General features: G+C 52.3%; 1 protein-coding gene and 1 pseudogene across 5 annotated transcripts; both read right to left on the bottom strand.

The window, feature by feature from the left end:
* Positions 1–37: 37 nt before the first annotated feature.
* On the bottom strand, positions 38–923 carry LOC115067691 (annotated as a pseudogene).
* Positions 924–2,651: 1,728 nt separating this feature from the next.
* On the bottom strand, positions 2,652–12,960 carry LOC103750215 (solute carrier family 26 member 6). Of its 5 annotated transcripts, none has more exons than XR_003847064.1 (22): positions 12,835–12,950; positions 12,139–12,261; positions 11,212–11,370; positions 10,992–11,131; positions 10,710–10,820; positions 9,841–9,989; positions 9,537–9,701; positions 9,301–9,453; positions 8,895–8,977; positions 8,672–8,819; positions 8,323–8,436; positions 8,024–8,101; positions 7,451–7,546; positions 7,265–7,371; positions 7,044–7,113; positions 5,680–5,772; positions 5,479–5,583; positions 4,960–5,052; positions 4,031–4,207; positions 3,771–3,865; positions 3,163–3,299; positions 2,652–2,929 (listed from the first exon to the last, which is right to left on the bottom strand). XR_003847064.1 is itself a non-coding variant. In XM_008853232.3 (22 exons), the coding sequence occupies exons 1-22, from the start codon at positions 12,855–12,857 to the stop codon at positions 2,915–2,917; spliced, it is 2,394 nt and encodes a 797-aa protein (XP_008851454.1). In that variant the 5' UTR covers positions 12,858–12,950; the 3' UTR covers positions 2,652–2,914. The 5 variants fall into 5 exon arrangements, 4 of the variants coding, with proteins under 4 accessions (XP_008851454.1, XP_029412052.1, XP_008851457.1 ...); XM_008853232.3 differs by having other exon boundaries at positions 3,811–3,865; XM_029556192.1 differs by adding an exon at positions 11,920–12,024 and having other exon boundaries at positions 3,811–3,865; positions 12,139–12,944.
* Positions 12,961–13,317: the final 357 nt, after the last annotated feature.

Below are 13,317 nucleotides of genomic sequence, written 5' to 3'. Positions count from 1 at the left end.
CTTCCACACCAATCAGAAAAGAAAAGCATGGATTGGGTCACCCAGACTGGGTGGGGGTCACTTTTATTTGACTTTGTTGCTGGGAGGCCAGTCGCTGCAGGTGGCCTTCAAGGTGGAGCAGGATGGCATCCAGCATGTGAAGGACCTTGAGGACTAGGGTGCGGTCTGAGATGGGAGGCTGCCGTTTCCAGTGTCTGCAGGCACTGGTGGTCACCTGTGGGTGCTGAGAACATAGGACCAGACTAAGAATGAATGAGGGTCCATGGGTACAGCAAGGGGCAGCGATGGAGCTAGGGAGAAGGGCTATGGGGCAGCGCCCAAAGGGGAATGAAAGAGAGTCATAGTCACAGATCACTGTGGCTCTTCCAGGAGCTAGGTGGTCTGGAGGCCCATGGAGACTGAATGAGGAAAGGGAGTACTAAATGAGGACAGATGGGCTATGATACCAGCCCTGGGAAATGGTCAGGTTGTAGACAAGAGTTCCAAGAGATACAAAAACAGACTACAGGATGGAGGACAAGGTTAGGTAGGCAATCCACAAGGCCATAAGCCAGGCTGATGGGGTGATGGGGAACAGGGAGGATATGGACCCCTGGGGAATGAGAAGAGGCAGGAGCTGAAGAGGACAGAGGGGTGCTGTGCTCACCTGACCCTTAGTGACCTGAGCACACCACTGGTGCGGCTGAGGACCAGCATCATGGTGGTGGTGATCGTGACTCCAGCCAAGGGGTAGATAGGGATCCCCCCCAGACCCATCCAGTAGCCAGAGCAGCTCAGGCAGCTCCTGAAACCATCCAGGCTGTTTGGCTGGCACCCTCAGGGCTGCAAGTTCAGCCCTACCTGGTTCCAGAGGGGCCATGAACAGGCATAGCTGGGAGTATGTACTGGTCTAGCACTGGTACTAAGAAGAGTGTCCACAGCATGTCTATGGACACTACCAGAGGCCAGAACCTGGGTGCCTTGGCAACCCAGCAAATACTCCTTCCACAAAAGCAGACCCATGGTGGCACACACCTATAATCCAGCACTCAGGAGGCAGAGGCAGATGGATCTCTGTGAGTCTAAGGCCAGCCTGGTCTACATAGTGAGTTCCAAGTCAGCTGGGGCTACAGGGAGACGCTGTCTCAAAAAGATCAAAAAAAGCTCTGAAGCAGCAGGTTCCAGGCAGGTCCATGGCCTTTCAGGATATGCCTGGTCCAATGATGGGGGATGGAGACTGGGGATGAAATGGCAGACCTGTGGCCTCCTGGGTCCCAATCTCTCAGTCAGCCCAGACATGAAGGAATTACCCTATGAACCAACTGACCTATCATGCCTCCCTAAATCTGAGCACACCACCCCCCTTGAGGCACATTGCTGCCTACCTGGGGTAGCAACACCCAGGCTGATAAACCAAAGTGCAGAAGAGCTGTTCAAAGCCTCCCCACCCCCAGCTGAGCCCCACTATTGGCACTGTGCAGAGTGAGCACTCAAAAGCTTGGCTCCCTTAAACGTTCCTGCTGCCTACTGCCCCTGCCTCACCCAGATCTCTCTGAACACTGGCACTTCCTTGTTCTAGGAGCATGCTTTCCCTTCTAGAAAGTCACCTTCTCAAGGTTGGAGTTTCAGCCCAAGTATCATGTGCTCCCAGAGCCCCCTCCTATGACTATATTGGTGACATAGTTCCTTCTCTCTAAGGAGACCCTATTTTCTTCAAAACCTTTCTGACTACCTATAGCCACATCTTTATTCCCAAAGCTATAAACACACATCAGTTCCCTCTCTGCACCCAGCTAAGGTCAGCCTGACTGCAATTTGTCTGAGGTCTCCTCTGGCTTCACCTGACAAATCTTCACTCAAACAGTATTTACTAAGTACCCATTCCTGGTAAAAGAACAGAGCAGACAGAGATCCTCCTTCTGAGACTGAGGTTTTGGCGAGAACACTTATAACTTGTAAATATAGTGATAGTCATGGATAAAGACCCCGATATAAATAGGGTCAAGGGGCCTGCAGAGTACCTAATGAACAGATTCACATGTTCAGAGCAGGTGATGTGAGCCCTGCATTGTTCAGGCCATTTCCAGGTGTTTGCTCACTTAATACCCATCTGGTTTTCATTCTTCTACTGATCAGGAACATACCACTGACCCCACAGACATTCATCACTGGGTCAGCTGCCCATTAGGCCACACCAACTCTGTTGGCATTTTATGCCAGAAACCAGCCAGATCCTGGCTGACAGTGTTCTGCCAATCCCAGAGCTCTATGGCAGGTAACTCGTCATGCTTATGTTTAGATCCAGCAACAGCACTGGGGAATGGCTGTTGATCTTTAGCTGGGGATTCAGGGGTTCACTGTGCATCCCCTATAAGCACTGACTCTACTTTGCATCACATCAGGTACCCATGAGAATGGATTGGTCCTGAATGACAGCTTTGATTCCATCTATTTTTCAGCTAGGAACTGAAAGTCTGTGTGGAACCTTGAGCTTATAACGTCCCTACCCTCTGGCCCCATAATTGCCCTGCTCCTGCATGCTCTCTGCTTCACCTTGACATCCCCAAATCTTACACTGAAGTTCTGTCTACCTTGGGGCATAAGAAGGGTTGGGAAACAGGCTGTAAATCACCTGACACCCCAGGCAAAACCCGTCACAACACTGCAGAGCCTGAAGTTGGACAGACATACCTTTATTCCCAAAGTTGTAAACATACATCCATTCCCTCCCTGCACCCAGCCAAGGCCAGCCTGACTGCAATGTCTTTCCCCAGGCCTGCAGCACTGAACTTGGAGTCCTAAGACCTCCATCCCTTAGTTGTATGTATACGCATGTAGATGAAGGGGAGTCCTGGATGGCACCTGGAGATGGCCCAGACGCAGGGTGTTTCAGTAGGGTGAGCTGTCAGGAGGGTAGGCAGGGTCAGCAGCACAATCAGAGTTTAGTGGCCTAAGTGGGCAGGAGGAGAGGTTCCAGTTAGTGTCCACAGATTATATTCAAGCCCTCTAGCTTGAGACAGCACCCCCACAAAAACCAACTTTATTCTAAGGTAGAAGGGAAAGAGCAATCAGTTCATTGGAGCCAGAGCCAAGGCCAATGGCATGGACTTCCCGGAGTTGGGGTCCTGTTGGGGACAAGCAACAGATTAACAAACAGTACTCAGTGGGCCAGTGACAGCTTACCAAGACAGGGCTGTTGGGGCCAGATTTTGAGTGTTGGAGGGCAAAGGTCACAGCATCATGGACAGAGGCAAAGAGATGCTGCTTAGTGATGGATTCGTCAAAGAAGTGTCCAGCCTCGAGCTGGGTAACCACAGGGCCTGTGGGTAAGGAGCAGTCCTAACACTTAAGACCATAAGGAACCCAGGACTGAGGCACCCCTAGACTCCTTTGACCCCTGCCACCCCTGATCTCTACTTACAGTTAGATACCCAGTCACTCCTGACTCTGTATGCTGAGCCTGTACCCAGAGCAGTATGTCAGATGTTACGTTCTATCAGTCTCAATCTTCGTCCCTTGAGATAGGGCTTCCAGCCAAACCTGAAGCTTGCCATTTTGGCAATGCTAACTGACCAGTAAGATCTTGGGGGTTCCATCTGTTTGTACCCACCAAAGGCTGGTGTGCTGGGCATTCACAGGGCATGCCTGGTTTACATGGTGCTGGGGACTTGAACTCAGGTCCTCATTCTTGAGCAACCATCACTCTTACTCGCTGAGCCATCTCCCCAGCCCCACTCCCAACTCCTGACTCCTATCTCCTAAGATATCTCTGACCTCTACTTGAGTCCTACCCTTTGCTACGATTATTCTTGCTGTCCCCACTCAACATACTGTGGCAGGCTGCAATGTACACCTCCACCTCGATCTCCCAGAATTCACGAAAAATCTGTGGCAACAAAGGGGTCTGGTCTCAGCGGGGCAGCGGCTGGGCAAGATTTAGTGGGGGAGCTCGGAGGGCTTGATTTGGGACATCAGAAAGCTCAGAGTGCTTTCTCAACACAAGGGTCAGTGTGGAGGCTTTTGGGGCCCTGGCCAGCCCACAAGCCCTTACGTTCTTCAGGCTCTTAATGCACACAGTGTCCACAAAGGAGAGGGTGCTCAGGTCCAGGACGAGGCTATGGAAGCCTGGCTGAGGCAGACCCAAGGACTTCAGTGTGGTCACGTTTGGGGCCTTGACATCTTCTGGACTGTTGGCTGCTGCATTCTCTAACTCATCCCTTCGGTGCACCTGCAGGGAGGCAGATGTGCTGAAGGGTCACCATGAGGGGGTGAAGGCAGAATAAGCATGCTGCACAGGGACACACAGGTCAATCATGGAAGCACATGTGTAAATAGCCAGATAGATGGAGGCATTCAGGGTCCACAATAGAGACTCAGAAAGAGGATAACCGAAAAAGATGGGAGAGTGTGTGTGTGTGTGTGTGTGTGTGTGTGTGTATGGGGGACACACAGGAAAGCATACCCCAACACGCACAAACTCCTGTTACTTTCTGAGCTTAAGCCTAATAGGGACATAGGAAAGGAGGGTGCTAGGAGACCATGTTCTATCATTAGTTAAACACTGGAGAGTGAGAAAGGGCCCAGTGAAAACCAAATGGGAACCTGCTTTCATGTGCCCACAATCATACACACATATGTAGACACTCTGACCTGTCTGAGTCTTTAGTTTAGTCACTTTTGACCTCTAGATTTTTCCAGTATTCCCAAGCCCTACCCATGAGCACAGGCTGTGAGGTCTTGTTGCATCTAGAAATTCAAGGTCTTCATCCAGACCCCAGATCATAGACATGAAAGTCACAAGGAGAATTCTCTATCACCAGGGGTCTTCCTACAGTGTTGATCCATCACCGCATTCCTCCTATCATCACCCAACACCAACAAACCAACACTGGTGGGTCATGACTTCCTCATAGGGCATGTGTAGGCACCCACATCTCTGGAGCTCATGGTTGGCCCCTCTTCTTCCACCTTTAGCCTCACCTTGACCTCAGAGCCCTCCAAGTCATTGCTTCTGATATCTTCAACACTGTCATTGACATTGATGGAAACCTCGGTGATCTTGGAAGAGGAAGCCTAGGCCAGGAAAGAGGGGTGACCAGAAAGCTATCCGCAGTGTCACATGACAACGATGCCAGGTAGATCTGGTATTGCTCTGGCATTGGGTAAGTGAAAAAGCCAGGAACCAAGCTACAGGCCTGAGAAGAGTGACAAAAATGAAAGAGGCATGCTGTGGTCCTTGGTATGACTGACAGAGGAAAGAGAAGAAGAAGAAAATACCACTAGAGCCTGTCCTGCCTGTCAGGGAGTGAAACAGGGTCTCTAGGGCATGACAGAGGCAGTGGAGAGGCACAGAATGTCAGAGAGAAATGGGATGGGGGTACCCCAAGATTGGGAGAAAGGCTTTGGGAGGTACAGGTCAGGGCAAGGCAGGAGGTAGGGGTCAGGGCTGGCGTCCACAGCAGGGCAGGGCCAGGAGGGAGCTGCTGAGAGGGACCCTGCCTTTCTCTTGGACTTCTTGGCTTTCTGGAGTCGCTTCAGCTTCAGCTCCTGTTTCTTGATCCGCTTCTTCTTCTGGGAGATGAGGTGGTCAACATCCACACCACACTAGAGACACAAGCCAGAGGTGGGGTTGGGTATTCGGGGGAGCCGAGGGGTCCTCAGACTCCCCTTCCCCCTACCGGACAGGGAGACCAGTCTCACCCTCTGCTTCAGCGAGTCACAGTAGAGCTCAGCATTGGCAAAGTACATGGTGACTGAGGAGCGGAAGACCTTCACACCTGGGACTTCCTTGGCCTGGAGATGAGGTGAGGTTGGGGTGGCCGAGCCTTCCTTACCTTCCACTGCATCTTCTCTCACCTTCACCCCTTAGAGGGCCCAGTGCCTCCCCAACCCGCCTCTGTCTCCAGCCTGTGACATATACCCTCCTGGGAGCCTGGGCCATGAACCTGGCTAGGTGACTTTCACTCCCTGTCCTGCCCAGGCCCTGTCCCTCCCCACTCTCCTGCCCTTCCCAGGATTTGTGGCTATTAGCCCTCTCTCTTCTTGGGTCTCCTAGCTCTGCTCTGTGCTCCCCTTCTCCAAAGGGAGAAACCTCTCTAAGCTGTCATTCCAACCGGACGTTTCCCAGATCTCTCACCATTGAGTACCCAGTCCAGGTCTAAGCTGGGTATTTGGGCCTGCACCATGTGACACACACACCCCCAGCTTCAACCTGGGCTAGTCCATTCATGTTCTTCCCATACTTAGGCCGCTCACTCTACCCCTTATCCTGCCTAATCATACTATGCCCAGTCTTAATGTTTCCATGATAGGGTCAAAAGGCTTATCTTTTCCAGAGTCTCACACAACCTGTGTTCTCAGGCCTTGGTATGAGACGTTCCAGGACATAAACTAGGGATTGGATTGGACACTTTGTAATTCTACTGATCGGATTAGGAAACAACCTCCCCTATATCCTATGCCTCTGCCTGCTCCTCCACTCTCCTGACCCAGGGGTACTGGATAGGGTGGGGCTTGTGCTGCGGGTTCCAAGCTCATCTCATCTGCTTATACCTTAAATGAGGGTCAGAGACACAAACTCCTGTCTTCAAATTACAGAGAACAAAGCCAAAGTGCTCCCAGCCTATGACACATACCCTCTTAGGATATGTAATGCATGCATGTGTGTACACATATATGTGGACGGATGCATTTTCTGTGGAGGCCAGAGGCTGACATTGGATGTCTTCCTCTATTGATCCCCACCTTTGAGACAGGGTGTCTTATTGAATGTGACGATTACCAACTGGCTAGTGAGCCCCAGAAATCCTCCTGTCCTCCTTACCAGCAGTGAGATTATAGACATACATGCTGCCATACCTGGCACTTTAAATGGTTGCTGGGGATCAAAACTCAGGACTTCATGTTTGTGCAGAAAGCACTTTACCCACTGAGTCATTCTCTAGTCGTTCCCCTCAGTGTTCATAGACAGGAACATGTTCATGTTCACAAGGAAGGGAATAAAAAGGGCCCGTTATACCTTTGGTCTGCCCTGCCCCCTACCCCATTCAGCCCCTGCCACTCACCCCTGAGTATTCTGCCACATCTCTATAAATATCCGTGTCTGGCACCTGCCCCAGGACAGAGTAATGCGGCCTGAAGAGAGAGGGAGGGCAAAAAAGGAGGCAAAGAGAAGAACATGAGAGGAAGAAAGAAGAACATGGAGTGTCCCCAGAGATGTGGGGAGCCAGTGCAGAACTTACTCCCTCACCGAGATGAAACTGGGGTGACCAAAGGGCTGACTCACAGCTGTGTTCGGAAAACCACAAGCAGCAGGGCAAAGACTATGGAAACTGCCAGACCAATGTCCAGGTTCAGTAGGATGGTGGCCACAAAGGTTACCAGCCAGATTAGCTGAAAATGGAAGGGTACGGTCAAAGGGTCCATTGACACTAAAGACCCCAAGCTCCGCCCTGGCTCCCAGGGTTCTTACCAGGTCCATTCGATTTGACTTCCAGAGGGAACAGATGTCAGAGAACTGCTTCATCATGCCCTTAAGATTCACAATAATGACAGCTGCCAGGACAGCCTGGGGCAGGGAAAGTCACCAGGGCTGCTGAGAGGTACCCGGAGGCTCACAGCCTCCACCACCCAGGCGTGACCCACGAGGGCTGACCAAGCATCTGGGCAGAGCCCAGTCCACAGCCACTACCACCCACACCAATTTTAACCCATTGGTTCTGACTAATAAAAATTCTTTTCTTCAGTCTTTTTGAGACAGGGTCTCCCTGTAGCCCCAGCTGGCCTGGAACTCACTATGTAGACCAGGCTGGCCTTGAACTCACAGAGATCTGCCTGCCTCTGCCTCCCGAGTGCTGGGACTAAAGTCATGCACCACCACGCCCAGCTTATGACTAAAATATTTTAACACTTCACCCTGGACCACAGATTTCATCTCAAGATTACAACCTTGTATTTCTATGCCCCATACCCGGGACTAGAGTAACTGATCTGGGTCTAGCCTACCCTACACACTGAAGCCCAGAAGAGAGGGTTGGGAGCTCACCTTGGGTAGATCTTGAAAGAGTTCCCCAAGTTTGACAATGATTAGGAGGATGAAAAGAGAAGATACAGCTCCAGCAACCTGCAAAGTAGGGGCAGCAGAGGGTACAGGTAAACACAGGTGTAACGGGGAGCATGAGGGAAGAGTGAACACAGGGTGAGGGGGAGCAGTAGCTGAGGGTGAACATAGGGGGAGGTTGAACACCAGGAGAGGGTGAGCAAGCACAGGACCGTCCTGACAGAACTGCATGCACATACAGATGCACATTTACCCAAAAGCTCATGCTTGTGCCCGAGGCCCACCTGTGTGTTGCCCCCAGTGCTCTCCTGTACCAGGCTCCGAGACATAGAGCAACTCACAGGGAAGCACTGGAAGAAGCCTCCAACGAGGTTACTGAGGCCGAGGGCCACCAGCTCCTGGTGGGGAAACGTGGGTGTGAGGTCTTTCCAGAAGCACTGGGTTGCTCTCCCACTATGTCTAGGCTGATGGACTCCCAAAGCCCATTCCCAGTCAATGGCCTGCAAGGTTTGCTGTTGTTCCACATGTCCTGTGCTCTCACCCTCAGTCCCTTCTGAGTCCAGCCTGACTCTACCCTGGTCATCTGGGCCTTTGGACTCCTGCATGCCCCCTACTTGTCCTGCACACACAGACCTGGTTGCTGTCCACCCGATAGCCATGCCTCAGGGCAAAGATCTTCCCCAGTGAGATAGCAATGGCAAAGCCCACCACAGCAATGGCAAAGGCATTTCCCACAAGCTTTGCAAACAACTGGGCATTGGGTGCCACTGGAGGTATCAGCCTGGAAGAAACATCTGTGAGATCAGAGACGGCTCCAGCCCTAGCTGCCCACCTCCCTGACAGGACCAGAGCTCACCCTGCAGGGATGCTGCCTACCACATCCACACTGAATCTGTTCTGCAGGTCCACACCATAGGAAATCCCGGTGGCCCCGATGAGCTGTGGGGACAGGACAGAGTGAGGGGAAGGAGGTGCTGGCAGTATCATAAGGGACATGGGTAAACCATTTTGAAAGACAAATATTTTTCTGAGAGTAGGGTGTTGTGGGTAGGGTGAGAGATAAACAGTACCATTTGGAAAAGGGGAGATGCTGTCAAGGGTGGTAAGGAGCCAATATGGGGGCTTTCTGTTGCAGTTCCCCAACACCCAGGAACCCTTACAGTGGTCACTCCAGATGGGCCTCAAATACCTTGAGGCTGTGCACTTGATCAGATCTATGTTGTCTTTCCTCTCCCCTGCCCCCCACTCCCTGGCACCCGAACCGTGAGTAGTTCCCCAGGAATGGGCAGGGGCAGGTATCTCTTCAGCTTCTCATTCAACAGCTTCACCAGCACAAGCACCACTCCTGACACAATCGCCGTGATCAAAGTTCCCACAACAGTCTCAGGCAGCTTTGAGCAGACCTCCAGAAATGTCTGAAGAGAGGTGGCATTACAATTAGAATGCCAGGTCATGGAGCACAACACACCTACCTGCCCTTGCTCCCACCCTCACTCACATAGATAACTGACAGTGGCCCAGAGTGACTGTTCAGTGTGATGCCAAACACATACTTGAGCTGTGAGATGAGGACCTGCACGGATGCAGCTGTAGTGTAGCCTCGGACCAAAGGCTCTGACAGGTAGGTGACCACGAAGCCAAAGTGCACCAGACCCAGCCCCACCTGTGGGGTAGTCAGGTGTAGTCAGGGGTGGCAGAGCTTTAGGAATGGCCAAGGGCAGGTAGGATCAGAGCGGATGAATGACCACATATTAAGAGCAAGACAGACAGACACCCAAGGGAACTCCTGACTGTTGCACCACCTGGAAGAGGCCAACCAGGACACTGAGTGTGTAGGCGATCTGTACTCGGGCATCTTCAACTGTGGTGTTCAAGCTTTGCACGAAGGCCTTATCTGCAGTCAGGGATTCTGTCACACCGCCCACCATCACAGACATTACAGCAAAGGTTCCTATATGGGTAGAACAGGGCAGGTCTGAATGGAAGAGGATGCTGTCCTTCCCTGGAGCAAAGTCTTAATTAAGAAAGACCAGCAGCTGGGTGTGGTGGCACACACCTTTAATCCTAGCACTTGGGAGGCAGAGGCAGGCAAATCTCTGGGAGTTCCAGGTCAACCTGGTCTACATAGTGAGTTCCATCCAGGTCAGCTAGGGATACAGGGAGACCCTGTCCCAAAAAAAAAAAAAAACCAAAGACCAGCAGCTATCCCATTCTGGAAAAATATACTTGAACTACAGTTGTACAACTGGAGGCAGTACTGGTTAGATACAGTCTAAGTCAAAATGGAACCCTCAGCTCACAAGCTCTCAAGTCTGGTCAGAAATGCTGGCCCTGACTCATCACCCTGCCTCACCTGTGTTCATTGGTCCAGGGACACAAAAGCTCTCTGTAGAGCAGGGAAAGGGTCATAGTCTGCTGCAAGCTAGACAAGCCTCTGGAAAGTTGTAGGCCCGGTGAGCTGTCTCAGTCACCCTGCAACCAGGGCTTTGAGATATCTTGAATCTGCAGTCCCATAGTCTGTAGCCTTAGTACTGCCTGTGGTAAGCCATTAGCTCTGGTCTTAGTAACCACACACCCATGCTGCCCTCTTCCCCAAGCTGCTCTGACCAGCTTAGCCCTTTCCTCCTGGAAAGACTGTGGCACAGAGTAAAGGATACGATACTTCACTTACCCACAGAGATGTGCCGAGAGGTACCAAACAGAAAGTAGATGAAGACCGGGTAGAAGGAGCTGTAGAGGCCAAATACAGGAGGCAATCCAGCCAGAAGAGCATAGGCCAAACCTGGGGGTGGAATGGTAGCAATGTAGACTTGGAGAAGAGGGACTCAAAAAGGCATGGGAGTCCAAGTCCTGGGCACAGGGACCATATTTCCATGGCCAGGGGTCCTGACTCCTGATTTGGGGGTCTCATAGATCATAGAGCTTGTAGGCCAGGTCCTTGAAGGTAGCTCACCCTGGGGAAGCTGCATGATGGCCACACTCAGGCCAGATACCAAGTCACCCAAGAGCCAGTCACGCACAGGATAGCGGGGTAACCAGCCCACAACTGGAACATGCTGGACCAGAAGGGCATGGGCCCGAGCACGGGAGCATCTGCAGACAAGAAGGGTCCTTTAGAGACAGGGCTACCTGGGTCTTTGTCAGAGCTCCCAGACCTCTATCCTGAGCCTTACCGAAACCAATCACGCCACAGGTGGGTCTTAGGCGCTGGACCCCAGTGTCCCAGCTCCTCCAGCTGCTCTTGGTTCAGCAAAGGCCTTTCTACATGGTAGTCCCGCCTCTGCCGCTCCTTGTCTTGTGTTACAGACAAGAGTGCCTGTGTGTCCTGCGGCCTAGAGTGGTGAGACCAAAGACATATAGTGAAGATTTCACTTGTCCATCCTTTCCTAAAATTCTCCCTGAGACCAGCGATAAGCAAAACCTACACATTCAGCTTAGTTGTGGCTGCCTAGCCTGAGATGAGGCAGGTGTTCTGTCTTAGCCCCTTCCTCCCAGCTTCTTCCTTCCCTGAATCAGTCCCTTAGCACCTGCCCAATGAGCTCAGCCTGGATGGCTGAGAACACATTCAGGGAAAGAACTTAGCAAAACAAGGATCCAGGTCTGCAAGCAATAGTTTTCCTAAGGTTCAGGCCTCCAAATAGGATCTTCCTCTCTAAAGGAAGGATGATTTTAACTCTGGACCTCTAACTCCAGGGTCCAAGCTCTCATCTGGAGGGAGAGGCTCCCACTTGAAATAGGGAAACATTTCACCTAGGAATAGGAGATTTCAGAGGCCAATCCAATGTAAAGGTAACTCTGCCCAGAAAGCTAGGCAAGTTCTGACTTGGGGAGAATCTCTACCTACCAGAAAGAACCTCTCTGAAGTGGGAGAAAGAACTCACCAGGAAATAGGATGAGGGGGAGGGCCAGGGTTCTCATCTGAGGGGTTGTCTTAATTAAGATACACTCTGAGCTTGGGGGAGGGCCCCATGGAATGCAGCTCTCCCCTGGGAATAGATTTCACAGGGGGAATTTTAGGGGTGGTGTGTAGTATATCTGCAAAGCTGATCCGGGAGAAACCATCATGGGGGGGGGGTCCCACCAGAGGGGCAGGAACTCACCTGGGAAGTGGCTCTAACCTGGCTCTCCAAGGTGGAGGAGGGAACAGAGCAGGTGCAAGAAAGATCCTCGGAGATTCTCGGCAGTGCCTTACTCTGTGAGACCTTAAAACCTCCTCTCTTCTCCTAGAAGATCACTCAAGTCTTTGCAAAAGGCTTCCTCCCATCACCATGCCACACTCAAGTCTTTTCAAAGAGCTCCCTCCTCTTACCAGGCCACACTAGCCCAGAGGACAGAGCTTAGATTCTTAGCTCCGCCCTCTGGGAGGGAACAGAGGGGCTCCCCGCAGTGCCAGAGTTCTCAGTTCCTAGCCAGTGGGCGCCCTGCTCCACTGGTCAGACCACCGTCAGCCAGCGGTCTCTTGGTCCTGAGGCAGCGCAGCTGGCATGCCTCTTGGGCCTGGGCTCCTTCGTAAGCAGCAACCTCCCTTGTTAGCCCAAGGGCAGCACTGCAGTGGCTTTCGGTACAACCCTCAAGAGCTAAGGTCTTGCCAGCTCTCGCCCTCATCCCTTGCTCTAGAGAATCGCCTGCCGGAAATTGGCAAGGCGGGTAAACCGAGGCCCTGTAGGCGAGAAATGACTGCTCGAGACTTGGTGGTTCCTTTTCAGAACTGGCCCAGACCAGTAGCCCACGCGGGGGTCACAGGACCGCTAGCGCTCAGCGGACACGTAGAATTCGGGCCGCGCCCTGAAACTCACCCGGATGCATCCAACATCCCCATGGCCCGCTAGTAGCTCGGGTGCTGCAGCTCGGATGGCTTCCCGCGAGAGGCCACTGCCGGCTCGGTGAAGCCAGGCCGGTGCGCCAGTCCCGGACATGAAAGATCTAGTTTAGACCAATCAGAGTTCTCGGGGGTGGAGCCTAAATCCGCTCTCTTGGGTGGGGCTTGCCTGGAGATCGTGGATTTAACCCTTTTTTCCCTAGTCACCTAGCTCGTGCTACCCTTGATGGCTTGCTAACCCTCTACCTGGAGGCCAGTGGGAGACTACAGAACTGGAATGAACAACTTCTGCCCGGCTTGCTCAAGGTCGAGGCTCCAGGCCCTGAATGGATGGAGCCGGTTCTAAATCCTGGCTTTGTAGAGGGGCCCAATGTGGTGAGAAGAGAAAGGTGTGAATGATCTGGATGCCTGGGTTATGTGGCCAAAGGCCACAGCCTTGACTATAGGAGATTCAACCTTC

This window comes from Nannospalax galili, unplaced genomic scaffold (assembly GCF_000622305.1).
Source record: "Nannospalax galili isolate Female #2095 unplaced genomic scaffold, S.galili_v1.0 scaffold786, whole genome shotgun sequence".
In the NCBI taxonomy this organism is placed as follows: domain Eukaryota; kingdom Metazoa; phylum Chordata; class Mammalia; order Rodentia; family Spalacidae; genus Nannospalax; species Nannospalax galili.
The sequence above is the reverse complement of the archived record's forward strand: the minus strand, read 5'-3'. Positions and strand labels throughout refer to the sequence as shown.